Source organism: Echinops telfairi, unplaced genomic scaffold (assembly GCF_000313985.2).
Source record: "Echinops telfairi isolate 266 unplaced genomic scaffold, ASM31398v2 ScPeMD7_7458;HRSCAF=8496, whole genome shotgun sequence".
Lineage (NCBI taxonomy): Eukaryota > Metazoa > Chordata > Mammalia > Afrosoricida > Tenrecidae > Echinops > Echinops telfairi.
Genome location: NW_022111358.1, coordinates 29,803,267 through 29,821,926, shown reverse-complemented (window position 1 = coordinate 29,821,926; position 18,660 = coordinate 29,803,267). Strand labels below are relative to the sequence as shown.

The following is an 18,660-nucleotide window of genomic DNA, read 5'->3' as shown; positions in this document are numbered from 1 at the left end:
GTGCCCTGCATCCCCAGGCCTCCCTGATTGTCACCGAGGAGCTGCATCTCATCACGTTTGAGACGGAGGTGTACCACCAAGGGCTCAAGATCGACCTGGAGGTGAGCCTCGGGCAGAGCCCGGGGGTGGGGAGTGGGGGTGTCCGGAAGCGGGACGAGGGGAGACAGAAGCGATTCCTCAGTGTGTTCTTTGGACCTTCCTCCAAAATGTGCCCGGCAGCCCATCGGAGAATAAAGCCTGCCAGGAGTAGGCAGAAGGTCCAAAACATCCACTCAACGTTAAGCAAAAATCTGTGTTAAGAATTTGATGAAGGGCACTTTATCAATTTTCAGCAAAGTTACATGTGTGTGTGTGTATATCTATATAAAAAATCACCCATGTTTTGACTCAGCTCTGCAGAGAAGCATGGTGTGTACATCTCTCTCCCCAACTTCCTTGACTCGTGCAGTAAGATAGACCTGAACAAAAGCAGGACTCCCACTCTGATTTCTGGGCCTTTTCTGTTTCCGGGGAGACAGACTTTCCTGTGTTCCTGGCTGTGTCAGTGGGCCGGCTGCGGGGTCAAGCTTTGCGTGAGTCCGTTTGCGAGTTGGTGATTGTGCTGGGACACCAACCCAGGTCCCGGAGGTCTCTGATGGGGCTAGCTGCCACCCTGAGGGTCATCTTCCCAGCAGCCCCTCCGTCACACTCTGACTCCTGGAGTTGGCAGTCTCCTGCTCTCTGGCATGTCCTGATAGTCCCCTTGTGAGCTAGACCAAGGAGATGTTGAAAACGGTGAGACCCAGCTCTGCCCCTCCATCTCACTCTCCACTTGCCCTGCAGACCCACTCCTTGCCCGTCGTGGTCATCTCCAATATTTGCCAGATGCCAAATGCCTGGGCTTCCATCCTGTGGTACAACATGCTGACCAACAACCCCAAGGTTTGTGCCCATCCCCTTGACAACTGAATTCCCTTGTGACCTCTCACGCCTGCCTTGAGGTTGCTCCCAACCCGACGCTGGGCCGTTTCCAGCACCCTCCTCTCCTCCGAATGAACGAGCAGGCTTTTCTTTGTGCCTAGAACGTGAACTTCTTCACCAAGCCCCCCATCGGGACCTGGGATCAAGTGGCCGAGGTGCTGAGCTGGCAGTTCTCCTCCACCACCAAGCGGGGGCTGAGCATCGAGCAGCTGACCACACTGGCGGAGAAGCTCTTGGGTCAGCACTCTACCTTTCGCCCACCTGCTGTCCCTGAGAAGGAACCAGGCGGGGGCCGTTGCGGTCAGGAAGTACCTATATACGCGAGTATAAGCGGAGCCGAATATCGGCCAGGGCACCTAGCTTTACCACAAAAACAGCATTAAACGTGTGCTGGAAAACTCGGCTTATCCTCGCGTATAGACGGCATTGAGCATCTGCTCTGAGCTAGGGAGGACACATCCTTGTAAGTGGAGAGGCGGTACTCGCTCGCCCTCCCCTGGCAGACTTGGTCTAACGTAGGGGAGGCATTCAGTGCCACAGGCAAAGTTGAAGACGTGGCACACTCACGCTGGAGTCTTCAGTAGATCCTGGTTCAAGTGGTTTTAAAGTTTTCCTGCGGGGTGGTGGCGGCGGTGGTATATTAGTACTGTAGGTACTAGCCGGACTGTAAGTGCACCGGTGTGCCCTGTGCTGCCTCCAGAGGTCACTCCATCGGCAGCCTCCAGCTTCTCCTCTGGGCCACTGCTCCCCAGACCACCGCCCCAGGTTGGGAAGAGCAGGGGGACTTGATGTCTCATTGGCCGTGTCTGCTGGGCAAAATGACAACCCCAGGGGCCCTGGGGATGGTGCTGGGAGTGGTGACAACCCTCAGCTACGTGAAGACCAGTGGTTTGGTGGTCCAGAGGAGGACAGGATATACATGTGTGTCCTCAGATGATCTTGACTCAAAGCTGGAAATCATGGTTTTTCCTCCTTTTTTCTTGTGTAGGACCTGGTGTCAACTACTCAGGCTGTCAGATCACATGGGCTAAGTTTTGCAAAGTAAGCGATCTCGTTAAATCCCTCTTGGGACAGGGAGGGAGTGAGGCGGGCACTGGTCCTGAAGGAGCTCCTGTCTCAGTGGTCAGTGGGACCCCCTCGGGGAGGTGAACCTGAGCTAGCTAGAGCTGCTGGAGAATTGGGGAGTGGGAGGAGCCATTGTGGCCGACTTGGCTTTTCCATCTTTTTCCCCAGGAAAATATGGCCGGCAAGGGCTTCTCCTTCTGGGTCTGGCTGGACAACATAATTGACCTGGTGAAGAAGTACATCCTGGCCCTTTGGAACGAAGGGTAGGTTGACTGTTCTGTGTGGTCGAGGGCTTTCTGTGCCTGCACATCCTCTGCTCCTGGCCGGACAGGGCCAGCGCAGCCTCAAGGTGCTGCTCCTCTCTGGTTCCAGGTACATAATGGGCTTCATCAGCAAGGAGCGGGAGCGGGCCATCCTGAGCACCAAGCCCCCAGGCACCTTCCTGCTACGATTTAGCGAAAGCAGCAAAGAAGGAGGAATCACCTTCACTTGGGTGGAGAAGGACATCAGTGGTAAGATGGGGCCTCAGTCACCCCACCTGGTGGCCAGGCAGCCACCTCCAGGGCGGCTGCTAGTTTTGAGCATTCACCGCCCCCTGGTGGCCGCAGGTGGCCCGGGCCTCTCCTGCCTCCGGTTGGTCAAACACTTGGTCTTTTCTCAGTGTCTTCCAGGCGAAGGGTTTGTTTGCCCGTTTCGTCTTGCTTGCTCCCGCGATGGAGGCATTTTCTGTTTAAGTGTTGGCCTTGTTCCTTTTTTGGCCACTACCCTCTTAGTATAGCTCACACCAGCCTGTGCACCCCCCAGTGCCCAGGCCTGGGCCCATCCTCAGGGTCTCAGGCTCGGGCCTGAATAAGTCATTGTCCCTGTTTTATTGGGTGCCATCAAGTCGGCTCCGACTTAGCGCCCCTGTGGACAACAGACGAAACACCACCAGGTCCTGTGCCCTGCTCACAGTTGTTCTTATGGTCGAGCCCATTCTTGGAGCCCCGGTGTCAATCCGTCTTGTCCAGGGGTTTCCTCTGTTTCACTGCCCCAAGGACTGTAGCAAGCACGGGACTCTCCTGACAACGTGTCCAAGAAAGTCCACGAGGCCAAGTCTCGCCGCCGTTGCGCCTAAAGGGCTTTCCAGTGGTGCTTCTTCCAAGACAGACTCGTTGGGTCTTTGGCAGTCCACGGTGCTCTCAGTAGTCCTCACCAGCCCCACAGTTCAAGTGCATTGATTTCCCTTCTGCCTTCCTTATTGAATATCCAACTGTCACATGCACCTGAGGCCACTGAGAGTATCATGGCTTGGGCAGGCTCACCTTCTTCCTCAAAGTAACACCCTTGCGTTTCAACACTTCAGAGAGAGGTCTTGTGCAACAGTTTTGCCCAGTGCAAAGCATCGCTTGAGTGCTGCTTCCGTTGTGAATCCAAGCAAGATGAGATCCTTGACAACTTCAGTCTCTCCTTCATTTACCAGAGTGTCGACTATGGGTCCAGCTGTGAGGATCTGGGTCTTCTTTATCTTGGCTGCAATCCTGACCGTCATCAGCAGGGGCTTCAAGTCCTCACTGTGGGCAAGCAGGGTTGTGTCGTCGGCATCTCCAGCTTCTTGGAGTATTTGCTCAGCCTACAAATTCTGTTAAGTGTGGGGAGAGGATACAACCCTGACACACACCTTTCCTGATTGCAAATCGTGCAGTGTCCCTTGTTCTGCTCACACAGCTGCCTCTTGATCCTTGTATAGTGTCCCGTGATTGCTGTTCTTCCAGCTATCCACACTGTCCACAGAAACACAAGTAAAACAAGAAAAAGAAATAAAAACATGGACCTACATGGCATCGTTAAAACACACACGTAAACATCTTTCTGGCCTTTTCTACTTTTCAGCCAAGATCCATCCGACATCAGCAATGGTCTCCCTTGTTCCACATCCTCTTGCATCCAGCCTGAATCTCTGTTAGCTCCCCGTCAGTGCACTGCTGCAACCGTTGGTGGATGATCTTCGGCAACAGTTTACTTGCAGGCGATAACTGTGACACCGTTCTGTGATGTGTGCACTCTGCTGGGTCACCTTTCTCCGAAAACGGTACACACACGGTTCCCTTCCAGCCAGTTGGCTAAGTAGCTGATCTTCCAAGTCTCCTGGCATAGATGAGAGAGTATGTCCCGTGCTTCATCAGCATGGTGAAACTCTTCCATTGGTATTCCCTCCGTCCCTGGGGCCTTGACTTGGCTAAGCCTTCAGTGCAGCTTGGACTTCTTCCTTCGGCTTTGATCATATGCGGCCTCCAGGAATGGTTGAATGTGGACGAGTCCTTTTCGTATGGTGACTCTGTATTTCCATTGCCTTTTGATGCTTCGGCATATGTCAGTATTGTGCACATAGAATCTTTCGGCCTGACATCTCCCGGGGCGTCAGTGTCTTCTCGAGCCCTCGCAGTTTAAGAACCACACGCTGCACGTTCTTCTCTTGGCTTTCCAACACTAGGTCGTGGCCCGTTTCGTGATAATATTATTTTACTTTGGCTTGTCAAACCGCCCTTGAGATGTTCTGACCAGCCCTTAGACGCCATCATTTCTTTTCTTGTCTGAGCTGCTCTACCGTCAGGATCGGGTTTCAGAGTTCCTTTCCTGTCGTCTTTTTAATGGCCGTCTGCTCCCTTCATGAGTCGTGGTGTGAACATCACCCCACCACTCATCAGGTCTTCTGTCCTTAGTGGTCAGTGCATCAGACCTGTTCTTGAGGTCCTCTGGGAATGCAGGTGGCAGACTTCCTTCTCTCTGAATGTCTTCCAGCTGAAGAGTTTGCTTGAGTGGTTGAGTTACCTAGTCATATCCTATCTAAATGTTCTCCTTCATCCCTTTCCTTCTGTCCCCTCCGACTATAACTCCTGCAAGTAGCTCTTCAAGTTTATTACCGGTGAATCAGTTGGGTTGTCTCACCGAGAGCCAGCCTGCACAGCCTCCCAGGGCCAGGCCTGGGCCCGGTCCTCAGGGTCTTGGGCTACGGAATGACTAAGTCGTTCTCCCTGGAGGACGGATAAACCAGGAGAGGTTTTCTCCAAGATCACTCAACCACAGGTGCCACGATCTCTCTCCCCCTCCCCTCGCCCCTGGCAGGTAAGACGCAGATTCAGTCCGTGGAACCGTACACCAAGCAGCAGCTGAACAACATGTCATTTGCCGAAATCATCATGGGCTATAAGATCATGGATGCCACCAACATCCTGGTGTCGCCACTCGTCTATCTCTACCCTGACATTCCTAAGGAGGAGGCGTTTGGAAAGTACTGTCGGCCTGAGAGCCAGGAGCACCCAGAAGCTGACCCAGGTAGTTGTTGATTTTCCACATTGTAGGCATGGCAGCCGAGGGCAGGTAGGAAGTGGCCCGTGCTGGGAAGAGACAGATGAATGGCGGACAGCCTGGGCGCGATCTCAGTCATCCTGCCCCAGGGAATGTGGCAGTGGGTGTTCTTGGGAGCCAGCTGAAGGGACCCGATGAGGAAGAGGGCTCCACATTACCAGCCCTTGACCCAGGGAAGCCACGCAGAGCCAGGCGGGAACAAATGCTCGGGCACATTGAGAAAGACCTGTAGAGGGGGCAGAGCCCTGTAGCCCCACAGCAGATGCTGGAAGGCCTGAGACACAACCTCAGTCTGGCAAGCTTCCTCCTCTCCGGCAGTAGACAGTGTGAGCCGCCTGTCAGGCGGGTTGGAGGAGCCAGCGGGGAGGAAGTCGTGAGCAGCCGCGGGGGTGGGGGGCTCCTTTGAAGGGGAAGGCAGGACCTGGAGGAGGGCCTGCCAGGGGTCTTGAGAATCAGCAGCACATTGTTGCAATGCACAAGGGCATCCGAGTTGGTATGGACGATAACGAAGCACTCCCGCGTCAAAACTGTCCTTTGTGCGATGTCCCCAGAGCCCCCTCCCCTCCACCCCCCACACCTGTCCGCCCTCAGTGTTTGTTGCTTTAACTCAGGGCTTTCTGCCCAGATCCCGAGGGAGGGGTCTGATGGCATCTTGCCCCTCTGTGCTGTCATTCATTCGTGGAGAGCCTGCTAAGCTGATCCCTCCTGCCCCGCCCCCGGTTTTGCTGTAAACTGTTTGTAAACTGCCTTTGTACCAATAACACCCACACACATTCACACATACTCTCACACACTCCCCCCCTACCCACACACATTCACACACACACACACACACATACACACCACACAAACCCCTGCACTTCGTCAGAGGAACCCTGGCTGAGGGCTTTCTCCAGGTGGGGACAGTGGGGCTGGAGAGCTGGTTGGCGATAGGCTTCCCTTTGCCCCTTGGCTCTGGCTCTGCGTCTGGTTCATAATGCATAAAGTTTGACTCTCACTTCCTGTCTGCAACTTATCTCTCGCCCCACGCTGCGCTTCAGTTGGGAGATCTGTTTATCAGCCCCCGCCACACAACCCCTGTTCCTTCTGCACAGGGCCTTGAGTCCGTGCTGCGTCTTTGACTAGTGTGGCTTTGAGGGTCCCAGCTCCCAACTGGAGCCTGCCTCCTCCATCACCGCCACCAGCACCTTCCCGTCCCGCTGTGCTGGGGCTCTCTGTCCCCTCCTGCCCCAGGCAGCCGCCTTTCCTCTGGGCGGCGACTCGTGGCCCATCAACTCTCCCTAAGAAGGCCTTTCCCATCAGGTGGAATACAAACCTCTTAGGCGATTCATACAGTACCTTTCGCTCCTCCAGGGAGTCTGTGATGACTCTATTGTACAGGATGGAAGGAGTGTCTGCTGAGAGGCATGGTGATGGGGTCCAAGCACCAAAACCCGAACTCACGGCCACCCAGTCAATTCCAGCCCATAGCGACCGACCGATGGTGCAGACAGAGGAGGACAGCCTCCTTGTGGGTTTCCGAGACGCTCACTCTTCATGGGTCTAGATAGCCTCGTTTTTCTCCCTTGGGGCAGCTTGTGATTTCGAACTCCTGATCTTGCAGTTAGCAGCCCAGTGCGTAACCACCCCATTCACCACTAGGGCCCCTCCAGTCAGTCCTGGGGCCAGGAGGTATGTGCTGGCATGGGGTAGGTTGGAGACTACGTTAAGATGGGCCCTCGGAGTAGGGTCTGAGACTTCACTGCTCCATCGTGAGAGAATGGTGCACAAGAGCCTCTCTCAGACATGGGTCCTCTTCCTGGGATTCACAGCCCCCTTCTCCCCACTTCTCCCCAGAAGCGCAGTCCGTGCTGCCCGTGGAGAGAGGAGGGGCACTTGCAGGGTAGCTAAGTCCCAGCACCTGGCTGGCATTAAACACACACTGGTGTGGAGGCCGGGCTCGCCTCTGCCCTTCTGTTCCTTCTCGGCCGCCCTTATCAATGGGGAAGTAGATGGTTTTCTGTCTGGGGTGTCTGCTTCCCTGAAGTCTGGGCTAAGAAGGCTGAGTTTGTAGGTCACCTGACCAGCCACGGTAACTCCTGTGAATTCAGCCCTGAATTTAGTTAGTTTCTCAGCCAAGAGTTGCCCCAACTGGAGTCTAAAGACCCTTTTACAATTCAGTGTCTGAGATCCACTTCATGCCCTCTGATGCCTCCATTTCTCCGTCTACCCAGACTTAGCACGGCCTCTACTACTCCCCGCCCACCCACCTCACCATTCCTCAACAGAATTCCTAGAGTCTATGCTAGGGGCCGCTAGGCTCCCTGACATCCCAAAACCACGTGCTCCCACCCTCACATTTCCACCTGGGAGCAGAATGGCAAAGGCCGGGGACAGAGACCACAGGCAGCTCCCTCCTTCCTGCCCTTTGATTTTATCCTGGAGAAGGTGCCTTGCCCAGGGTTTCTTAGCTACTGAAGACATGACTTGGGCCCAAGTCTATAATCACGCCGTCCAGAATGAATCGTCCCGCACCATTAAGAAATCTTGCTAGTAGGTGGAGCCCGTTTCTTGGCTGATGTTTTTATCCAAGAAGGAACGTACCCATACCAGCTCCGCCAACTGTAGACGTGGACTGTCGCCGAGAGGGGCAGATGGTGCAGCTCTTAGCACGGGGTGACCCCCAGTTCAGGGTTAGCTGCCCCCCCCCCGCCCCCACTCTCAGAGACTCGAAGATGCTGGTGCCTAGATGGGCCCCACACCTGGTTCCTGCCTGCAGAGAAATTATCGAGGAGACATAAGCAGGCCAAAGCAGACAGACCAGGACAGGCAGGTCGGAGGCAGTGCCTGCTCTGGAAGAGCACTCACATCAGGGTGGCCTGCTTTGAGGTGGCTCGTGGGGGGTGAGGGCATGCTGGCAGGCCTCTTGGGTCGGGGAAGCCTCCTATGGGAAGAAGTGGAATTTCAAAGCTACCAGTACCTCAGGAGTTTACCGGGAGGGCAGGGCATCCCTGGAGGGGAGGTGGTGGTTCTCGGCCCTCCTCTTCAGGACTAGTGAGTTTAAGGGAGCCCTGGTCAGGTGGCCGGCTTCCTCATCCTTGGCCTGCCTGTTTCAGCCAGTAAGCTCATGTTGTTTCTCGCTCCCTCTCAGGTGCTGCCCCGTACCTGAAGACCAAGTTCATCTGTGTGACACCGTAAGTGGCTTCCCTTCCCAAGTTTGCCTCATTTCTAAGGTGCTCAGTGACCCCTGGGGCAGAGTACTGGGCGAGAGGGGCCCTGTGAAGAGTTGGCAGCCCCCGGGCTGTTTGCTCCTCAGAGGGTCCTTGTGTGTTTTTAAAAGCTTGAGCTTTAATTTTTTCTGTTGGAGACCAGAGTTTGATGGCTTGTGTGTGTGTGTTGTTTTTTCCCCCCCCTCCACTGTGTCTTGTCAACCCGGCCTCTCCCTCGGGCTGCTCCCCATTTCCTACAGAACGACCTGCAGCAATACCATTGACCTGCCGATGTCCCCCCGCACTTTAGATTCATTGATGCAGTTTGGAAATAATGGTGAAGGCGCTGAGCCCTCAGCAGGAGGGCAGTTCGGTGAGTGTCTGGTCCAGTGAGGGACGGCACACGATCGGGCGAAGGAGGCTGCCCAGTAGAAAAGGAGCATGTGCCAGGCGTCTTTGTAAACGCCGTTCCTAGTCCCATTTCTAACGAGCACGGCCCAGAGCCAGGTGGCGCCCTTTTCACGAAGGTCTGGTGTTTCGCCTCGGCCTTCCCGGGCTCGGAGCCAGGGGCCGGTGGCGGGAGTAGGAGCAGCTGTGGAGCAGGGCCCAGCGTGGCAGACACCGCTATGTCACCGAAATGCCCGTGTGGTCGAAGTGGCCTGTGGTCGTTGCTGACCCATGAAGGGGCTTCCAGAAAGTGTGCGTGGGGAGGGAAATCCAGTCTCCTGGTTTTCCCACGAACTGATCCCAGCCCCCTTGCTAATGACTTACTACAAGTGATAAAACATGGGGCAGGTCTCTGGCCAGGACAGTGAGCCTGGATTGTCCAACCTTTCTTAGCCTTTTGGGGACTGGAGTGGCAGGAGTCTGCAACACCTGAGGGGCTGGGGCGGGCGCCCTGCCAGCTGTGGTCAGGTGGCTGAACTGGCTCTCCTGTGTGTGTCTCTCCAGAGTCCCTCACCTTTGACATGGACTTGAACCCGGAGTGCGCGACCTCCCCGATGTGAGGCGTGGAGAGCAGAAGCTGCCGAGAGCTGTAGTGGCGGCCCCTCTCCGTGCCCGCCGCCAGACACAGCCGGGCCCCTCCGGAAACTCCTGACATGGTGGTTCCGGATTTGTTGTGTTGTGTTTTGTTTGTTTTCAGTCTCCTACCTTTGCTATCTTGAGCAATCTGGGCACTTTTTTAATTCGAGGAAGGAATGTAGGCGATGTGTTTTTATCTGCCGGGCGAGGGAGAGCCGTGTCTGCTGAGACTGTGATCAGGGGATAAGAAGAGGGTGGGGGGGGCGGCAAGAGGAAGAAAAAGAAAAAGATGTCTTGTATTTTTGGAGGGTCTCCCCCGCCCTCCTTTCCCAGCAGCTTCTCACTGTTGTGTTGTTTTGTGTTGGACAAGTGCCTGAGGTTGGTGCCGGTGGCCGCCCTCCACCCGTCTCTGTAAGCTCACGTCAAAGGCTCAGCGTTCTCGCGCTGCAGACTCCTGGCTTTGCACTTTGAACCCTGCTAACATCCCAAGAGACTCTCAAAAAGCTCCTTGATTTCTTTTTAAATCAAGGAAAGAAGAAAAAACAAATCAACCACAAAACTTAAGGGGCAAAAGGGAACTGAAAGCCCCTTCAGGAGGCCTAGCCTTTTCTGTATTTAAGACTGCCCGTGTACAGCCTCCCCAGAGCTTTAGCACCGCGCTTTCTTCAAGGCGGTGTTATAAAAACCTTCAAATGGGCTTCAGATCCAACCTTTAAAAGATGTCTGAAGCTGTGGCTTAGCCTTTTGTTTCTGAAACAGGAAAGGATCAGGACTTTTTTTTTAATATATATAAACAAAATTGTTATTTTGCCCTTTCACGTGTTGGCCTATGAAATGGGTAAGGATGGGCAGAGGAGCCCTTAAAACCACCCTCCCTTTCTTTCTCCCCAGACTCAGCCCCTGCCCCAGAGCCTGGGCCGTTCATGCGGTGGGGAACATGCATACCAGGGCTGGGGGAGCCCTCTTCCCTTCCCTAGCCCTCCTGCCCCCCAGTGGCCTGTGGACCTCCCTGGTCTAAAGGGCCCTCTTCCTGTGTGCTTTCGGAAGCCCGGCCTTGGGACGAGGAGCGCTGCACGTTGAGCAGGACCCGGGCCCCAGGGCCCTTAGCGAAGCCTCCACTTGAGCTCAGGGAATCTGGTGGCTGGCCTAGCTTCTTGTTGATGCCTACCTGAGGGTATCTGTAAGCTCACCTGGTGAACCCAGGGCTAAAGGTTTACTGAGAACCCTGAGGGCTGCCCCCTGTGTGAGGGAGTAAACTTGGGGCCCCCCACCTGCTGGGAATTTATCACCTCCCCTCTGGGGCCCCTGTGTTCGGCCCATGGCCAGCCCAGACGGGGCCTCTGTGGCCTCCTGTGCCAGCCTGCCACCACCTGGGCCTTCCAGAACCCTCGGTCCTGTTCTGGGTAATCTCTGGGTGTCTGTGCTCCTCAACCCAGAGCCGCCTGGTCTCAGGTGGCCAGGGCAGCTCTGGCGCTCACCTTGTGCTCAGATGAGCCCCTTTGTGAATTAAGGGTGGGGGAGGAGCACGGGGCAGTTCTTGACCCTCCTGGCCGAGTCCAGCTTGTCCTAAGCTGACCTCGTGCACGAGAGAGGCCCTCGAAAGGGGCGAACTGGGCCTTGCTTCACCTTCACCGTCGGCTTTCAATCACGGGGACCGTGGGCAAGGGTGGGGACTTCTGGGGCAGATACTGCAAAGTTCTCAATTTTAGGTAGCATGTGTATCTGTTTTTAACTGATCGTAGCAAACGTTCTGAGGGGGGCCAGGGGCCAAGGCCTGTTCTGGCCTCGTCCTTGAGAACAGAGCCCCCCAGGACCTGCCTGCTTTCTCCCCACTGCCCCCGCCCCCACCCCCACCCAGCTCCAGCCCAACCAAGGGGGTTCCCTGGGCTCAGCTCGCTTAACCTCTGTTCAGTGGCTTTTCAGCTGCTGCCCTGGCCACGCATTCAAATTCCAGTGTATACTTCATACTGTAAAAATTTATATTGTTATTTTTTTTGTATATTGCTGTATCTACTTTAACTTCCAGAAATAAACATTATATAGGAACGATCCAGTGAGCCTGGCCACGCTGCCTGGTGGCTGGGGGAGGGGGTGGGCAGGGGTGGAAGGGTCTAAGCTGGGGCCCAGAGAGCTCGGGCTAAGGTGCTGCCTCCCTGGGTGGATGTGGCCCAGCTCTGGCCACTGAAGCCCCTCGTGTGAGCCGCCAGCCTCGGCAGGAAGGGGCACCTGACTGGTGGGGGGCGGGTGAAGCCTGGGATATTCTAGGGCAGGCAGGGGCACCTGACTTGGGGTGAGGGGGGGTAGGATGTGGTGGAGAGCTGGGGTCTTAGGGGGAAGGACAGGGCACGGGGGTGTGGGTGTCTTACAGGAAAGGAAGGGGCACCGGAGAAGGGGTGGGGGTGGAGCTTGGGGTCTCACTCCAAGGGCAGAAAGGTGGGAGCCAAGGCCTCCCTCTGAGGGGCCTTTGCAAACTGCTCTGTTCTGTTTGGGGTCAGATAAGCCCCCCTCCGCGGTTGGCTGCATTATCACCAAGTCGGGGCGGGCAGCCCGTGTAAACACTGGCTGGGGCGCAGGCGCCCGCCGCGAGCAGCCCGGCGATAATTCGGAGTGTTGCGCTCCCGCCCCTCGGCTGAGCACCATGGAGACGGAGCGCGAGCGATAGGCGCCTTCCCGAGATGAGCAGATTAGTGCGCGCACCCTGCGCGCGGCGGCCGCCCCCGTGGGGCCCAGCGAGCGCCCCCCGCCCCCCGCCCCTCCGCTTTCAGCTCCAAAGGAACCTCGTGTGGCTGCGGCTGGGCGCCCAGCGGGCAGCCCCTGCCTGTCTCCGGGAAGAGCTGGGAGGGTGGGACTTGCAGCCCCCGGCCTGGGGAGGGCCTGCATCCGCTTGGTCCTGGCCCTCAGCTGCCAGCTGTAGACTCCCTCCTGGCCGGCACAGCTGCTCCAAGGGGCCGCCTTCCTCCCTGCAGACTCCCCTCCCTCTAATCCCTGCCCCTCTTTTCCAAGGATACGTGTGGATATCCAGCCCCTAGCCCGGGTTGCCAGTCTTCCAGAAGGAGTGGACAGTATTCCAGGGGTGACCAGAACCCTTACACCAGAGCCACACAGGAGGAAAAGGAAACGTCCCTACCTCCCCAGGGGCCCACTGCCAGCTCCCCAGCCCAGGGACCATACCAGCCAACGTACGAAAAAGAAAATTTATTCAAAAAGTGTCCATTGACACTGATGTGCGGTCTATGTACAGAGTACGAAAGAATTGCTCCAGAGCTTAGCGAGCAGTGTCTACACCCTGTGGTGTCAACACTGGGGGCAGCCACCCACTGTCCTCCCAAGCTCAGCGAGTGACGTCTACACTGGGGACGCTCGGCTGCCCCTGGTTGTCATGGCCCATCAGAGGGAGCAGCGTGCAGTTCAGGCAAGGCCACCTCAGATCAGTTACACTGATCTAGGCTGCCCAGGCCTAGGCCAGAGCCCCCTCCCTGCAGGGAGCCGAGCCAAGCCCGCTCTCCAGGTTCCAAAGGCACACTCATGGCTGACCCCCTGCTGGGCTCTAGCTGCAGTTTCCCCCAAAGCCCAATACCCTCTAGTCCACCCGCAAGGGCAGGGTGGAACCTCCCCCACGGGGGTTCCCAAGGCCGTGGACCTCAGTGGAGGTAGATGGACACAGCAGAGCTGCTGGTGGGCGTCATTCACCAGCACTGTGGCTGTCAGCTCAGCACATAACCACCGGGGCTCCCGAGCTTTTCCTCCAGGGGAAGGGGGTCCACTCGGCCTCACCTGCCATGTTCTAGACCCGTCCTGGCCTCTGCCCCACCTCTTGAAATCGAGGTTGTCTCCAGGGAGCAAGGCTGGGGCGGAATGGAGACAGCAGGAATGGGAGCAATGGCATCCCAGGTTCAAGACCCAAGACCCAGTCTCCATGGCCAAGAGGCCGTGGCCAAAACACAACCCAGATCCATTGGGCTGTAGAGGCCCTGAGTGGTGCAAGGGTTAACGCAACCAGCTATTAAATGAAAGGCTGATGGGTGCAAGTCTCCCCAGGGGCCTCAGGGGTAGAAAGACCTGGTGGGTGACCTACTCCCTAACCATCAGCTACTGAAAAGCTAAGAGGACGGTCCTGCTGGCCAGCCTGGCATCTCCAGGGGCCAGAACTGGCTTTGTCTGTGGTGCAGGCACTCGGACAACTCTGGAGGGAGGGAGGAGTAGATCCTATGTGGCACACGGAGCCAAGGAGGGCAGGACCCTCGGTGAGCTGGACGGGCGCCAGTGATGGGCTTGCCCGTTCAGGCGATTGGGCGGAGTTTGCTTCTGTTGTACTTAAGGCCGTCGGGAGTCGGAGTCAATGCGAAGGCGGCTGACCTGGCTGAGACACACCCTCAGAGGGTTTGGTAAAACAGTCGAGTCCACAATCATGCATTGAGAAGAGGCCCCCAGGCGAGCCCCAGCCTCCCTCCTGAGGGAGGGGACACAGACCGGCACAAGGGCATGCGAATGGGCGGATGTGTGCGCCATGTACACACACAGGAAGCACACACAGCTGACACGCACACACAAACACAGCGGGGCGGCAAAGCAGCTTCCATGAGGAACACTTCAGTTTGAAGACGTGCCCAGCCTCCCCCTTGGACACACTGCTGGGACAAGGGCCTGGGAGGAATCAGTTTGCCGCATGGAGGACCTGCCGAAAAGAAAACTCCGGCGTGGTCCATGGCAGGGATGACCCCAGCGGGCTCCCCGATGCCTTGAGCTGAAGACAGAAGGGCAAGGTTGTGAAGGAGAGGCAGGCACGCTGCGGGCACAGGAAGGAGATACAGGCCCGCACGCCGCGGGCACAGAGAGGCTGTGGTCACAACGGAGACCCTTCCCTCCAATGCTGGTTCCGAAGACAAGTGAAGTGCGGGGTGTGGACACTCAGGAGAGGGAGCCCCTGGTGGCGGTGAAGAAGCCATCCTGGGGGGTCAGGGGCGGCCCCAGACTGTCCATTGGTCGGCGTAAGAGCTCTTCCACGTGCCTCGCAACATCCATGGTCTCGTCCAGGTCTATCTCTCCGTCCTGGTCCAGGACCGGGTCGGGGCTGGCAGAGAGGAGGGGCTGTCAGAGGGAGCCTCCCGGCCCCAAGCCTACTCCCCATTTGAGCTGGTCTGGCCAGATAGCTGCCCAGTCCCCCTCTACCCCGCCCCCCCCCAAAGCTGGGTAGCAGTCACTGGCTCGATAGAAGTCCCTCAGTTCTAGTCTGGACCTGCCCCTGCACCGAGTGACCAGGGAATCCGCTCCCGTCGCGGTCTTCTCCAGGTGGTTGGGCCAGTGAGCTCCGGTCACTGGGTGTGGCCGGTTTGATCAGAGCTCCAGGACAGCTTGAACCGGTCCAAGCCGGACTACTAGCTGCAGGCTTGGTGGTCTGACCACCTGGAGGGACCCAGGCAGACCAGCCTGGTGACCTGGAGGTCCCAGCCTTGAAAACCCTGCCAGGCCTACTCTGCACGCACAACACAGGGCAGCGACAAGCCATCGACTCCACAGTGACCACCACGGTCAGCGGGCAGCTACAACCACTCCTCTCCCAATCACAGGTCTCTGCCCTCGGCAGGGCAGCCGCCGGGAGGCTCTTAAGCCCATTTCACAGAGGCCAGACGCTCAGCTCCACTGTGGGAGGCAGGGTGCTTGGAACCGCCCAACTGTGCTGTCCCGGTTGGAAGCCCAGCCTGTGACCCCCAGGCCTGTGGTCACCCAGCAGCCTCACAGTCCACTCCAAAGAGGGGCATCTGATACGCTGGGCCCACCCCACTCCCACAACCACCAAACCAGCTGCTGCCAAGAAAACTCCACTCCGGGCACCTCGGCTGTCAGGGCCAGAGCATGCTCCCTGGGTTTTCAAGGGAGGCCAGTTCGGCAGTAGACTACAAAGCCTTCCAGTCCGCAGCCCGTGCGCCCGTCCCGTGCCTGTGGAGTTAGCCTTTTGCAGCAATCCTGCCAACAGCTACAATGTGTCAAGTCCTCGGGCCCTCACTCTTGCTTAGCACTTACCTGCCCTCTCCCTTAATCCTCCCAGAACCCCTCAGCCCGGGTCTTGCCTTGCTTGCACAGGTGAGGAAACTATGCATCGGAGAATCTTGATCATTTCCCCAGGGTCTCATAGCCAGTCAGCACCAGAGCCACTAGCGCCAACGCTCGGAAGCTCCTCTCGCAAGCTTCACTAGCAATGCTCCGAGAAACATGAGGAGCCCAGCCCAGGCCGAGGCTGTGGTCTGGGACCTCTAGGGACTCCACTCGGCTTTGCCCACCCGCGGTCCTGGGTCTAGGTCGAGGTTAAGTCCCCTGTCCTCCCCTGCAGACTCCACACACCCCTCAATCCCGCCCCCCCTCCGGCACAACACCTACTTCTGTGGGTACAGGTTGTAGTGGGCCTGGGGGCACACGGCTGGGGACGGGGCCTGGTCCATGTAGGTGGCGCTGCCCCCAGCGGAGTCTGCAGATGCATTCACAAACCTGCAGGAGCAAGTGGAGCAGCCTCGGTGGGGGGCATGAGCTGGGAGGAGCTGACGGGAGGGGCTCGGAGTGCAGGACACAGTGCCCCACTCGGCCTTGGGTCCCAGTCACATCCCGGAGGAGCCCGTTCCCTCCCCAGGGCTGGGCTGGGTGTCCTGGGAGCACAGGGCTGTGGGCGGGAGGGGCAGTGGTGTGCGGTGGGGGAGGCCGCAGGAGGCCCAGTGGGGACCTGGACACTTACTCAGGGACCACCTGCTTGATCAGTGGCTTCACGTATCCGTCACCGGCTTTGGCTGCCAAGGGGAGAGCAGTGGTGAGCAGAGACACTGGGACCACCCCACCCACCCCAGCAGCTTCCCCCCACTCATATTGACTGGGACCTCCGCAGGGATGAGACTTCCCAAGGATCCCAATTCATACTCGCTGATGGACCCAGGCTGAGGGTCACCAAGACCCTTGGCTTCAGTCCCAACCAGTCTCAGGCCTCCTGTCCCGGCCACAGGTGTCCTCTCTGCAAGCCCCGACCAGTGCCAAGGAAGGCAACAGCAGCAAGCCCACCCACAGCTGGGGCCAGACTGCAGAGAAGCAAACCAGCCCTCTGCTTCCTCCACGCACAGTCCTAGGGGAAGGCTGAGGAGCCCAGTGGTCAGAGCAGCTGACTAAAATGGGCACATTCTCTGAATCTGAGGGGCCCCATGCCACTGCCAGTCACAGGTGGGAGAACCCTCAGAGAAGCAAGCAGGGCCGGGGATTCCCTTTCCCTCTCCTACAGGCCCAGAGCCTCTGCCTTCACGTTCCACCGCCCCAGGGAGCAAGCTCACAGGGGTAGCAGCACCTGGGGGGCTCTGTGGGCAGGGAATGGGGGGGGGGCTGGGGCGTCTTGGGGCTCAGGCGCACCGAGCACTGGAGTGTAGTACTTTGAGAAGACCTCATCCTTGGGCCGGTCAGGGAACACGTAGTTGAGATAGTTCAGGTCCCCCAGGCGGTCAGCCAGCGAGCGGATGGAGAAGTCCCGGGTGGTGAACGGCTTCAGGTTCCACAGGTTGCGGTCCGCTGTGGAAAAGACCACCCATCAGGCCGTAGCCCGGAGAGGAGGGGCTTTCAGGGAAGCCCGGCCCGGGTGGTCCGCAGCCTAGGGCAAGGCGGGGGGCAGCAGGAACATCTCACCAGCCAGGCAGATGCCAGCAGGGCCGGGTCACGGAGGAAAGGAGCAGTCCTGAAACTGCCCAAGGACCCAGACAGCAGCTGGAGGGGGGGGGACTAGTGGTTTCAGCTTGTCCCAAGTGGGAGTGAAAGGGGAATGTGTCGCTGTGTAACCTCCTCCCGCACAGAGCTTCATCCCACCTTCCCAGCAGGCAGGCAGGGCTGGGGGAAGCCTGGCCCATGGGCCTTATCTCACGGCCATCGAGTGGATGGTGACTCACAGTGACCCTGTACCCCTGCAGGGCAGAGTAGAACTACCCCCGTGAGTTCCTGAGACTGACTCTTTTTTAAAATTTAATTTTATTTTTATTAATTTATTTTTTGTGTGTGAGAGAGTGAGTGAGAGAGTGAATGAGTGAATGAGAGAGTTTAAGTGTGAGAGTGAATGAGAGAGTGAGTGTGTGATAGAGTAAGTGAGTGAGAGCGAGAGAGTGAGTGAGTGAATGAGAGAGTAAGTGAGAGTGAATGAGAGAGTGAGTGTATGATAGAGTAAGTGAGAGAGTGAGTGAGTGAGTGAGTGAGTGAGAGAGTGAGTGAGAGAGAGTGAGTGAGTGAGTGAGTGAGAGTGAGTGAGTGTGAGTGAGTGAGAGAGTAAGTGTGAGTGAGAGAGTGAGTGAGTGAGTGAATAAGAGTGAGTGAATTAGAGAGTGAGTCAGTGAGTGAGAGAGTGAGAATGAGTGAATTAGAGAGTGAGTGAGTCAGTGAATGAGAGTGAATGAGTGAATGAGAGAGTAAGTGTGAGAGTGAATGAGAGAGTGAGTGAGTGAGTGAGTGAGTGAGTCGAGACTGACTCTTAATGGGATGAGAAAGTCCCGCCTTTTCTGCTGAAGACTGGCGGCTTCAAACTGCTGACCTTGCAGATCATAGCCCAACTCATAAGCACCGTGCCACCAGGCCCACAAAGTCATCATCACACGCCTCCCCAAAGAGATGCTGTTTCAGCCATCACATCAGGGGTGAGTTAATCAAATGCTTGATCAGTCTGGCCCTCCCCTGATGTTATAAATACCCAGTTGGCCCCTGGCAGTGAAGAAGTTCCCAGCCCTGTTCTACGGGCACAGGGAAACGGAAGGGGGAAGGGACGGAGGGAGGGCTGGGGGCAGAGCAGCACTCACGCGAGTCGAACTTCCAGGCAATGGTGATGCCCCCGATTTCTGAGTCGCTAAAGCGCAACAAGAAGGTGCCATCGGGCTTGTTGATGAGCAGGTCGTGGGCCTGTTGCTTGTTGACGAAACCTAGGATGGCCCTGGGTGCATGGAGGAGCACACAGTCACTGCTGGGCCCACAGCCCCCACCCCGTGACCTGTGGCCACACTCCTAGCCCCCATGGCACCCTGCTCACCCATCATTCCAGTGGGGCTTGTGATGCTTCTTGAGCACCTCCATGACA

General features: G+C 57.3%; 2 protein-coding genes across 5 annotated transcripts in view; one reads left to right on the top strand and one right to left on the bottom strand.

The window, feature by feature from the left end:
* The window catches only part of STAT3 (signal transducer and activator of transcription 3), a 65,445-nt gene extending 55,049 nt beyond the window's left edge, over positions 1 to 10,396 (top strand). Inside the window, exons 15-24 of one of the 4 annotated variants that reach the window (XM_030888161.2) lie at positions 18 to 101; positions 823 to 921; positions 1,062 to 1,197; positions 1,949 to 2,001; positions 2,194 to 2,288; positions 2,398 to 2,537; positions 5,131 to 5,340; positions 8,504 to 8,546; positions 8,872 to 8,934; positions 9,513 to 10,396. In XM_030888161.2, the coding sequence (XP_030744021.1) occupies positions 18 to 101; positions 823 to 921; positions 1,062 to 1,197; positions 1,949 to 2,001; positions 2,194 to 2,288; positions 2,398 to 2,537; positions 5,131 to 5,340; positions 8,504 to 8,546; positions 8,872 to 8,896 (885 nt within the window). In that variant the 3' untranslated portion in view covers positions 8,897 to 8,934; positions 9,513 to 10,396. Of the gene's footprint in view, positions 1 to 17; positions 102 to 822; positions 922 to 1,061; positions 1,198 to 1,948; positions 2,002 to 2,193; positions 2,289 to 2,397; positions 2,538 to 5,130; positions 5,344 to 8,503; positions 8,547 to 8,821; positions 8,935 to 9,512 lie in introns of all 4 variants that reach the window. The other 3 variants (XM_004707177.2, XM_004707178.2, XM_045299376.1) reach the window with 3 other exon arrangements.
* Positions 10,397 to 12,764: 2,368 nt separating this feature from the next.
* LOC101661325 (signal transducer and activator of transcription 5A) overlaps positions 12,765 to 18,660 on the bottom strand; it is a 20,439-nt gene continuing 14,543 nt past the window's right edge. The window contains exons 11-16 of the mRNA XM_045299447.1: positions 18,613 to 18,659; positions 18,386 to 18,516; positions 16,965 to 17,120; positions 16,309 to 16,360; positions 15,960 to 16,067; positions 12,765 to 14,655 (exon numbers count right to left, since the gene is read on the bottom strand). Coding sequence (XP_045155382.1) covers positions 14,493 to 14,655; positions 15,960 to 16,067; positions 16,309 to 16,360; positions 16,965 to 17,120; positions 18,386 to 18,516; positions 18,613 to 18,659 — 657 coding nt within the window. The 3' untranslated portion in view covers positions 12,765 to 14,492. The remainder of the gene's footprint in view (positions 14,656 to 15,959; positions 16,068 to 16,308; positions 16,361 to 16,964; positions 17,121 to 18,385; positions 18,517 to 18,612; position 18,660) is intronic.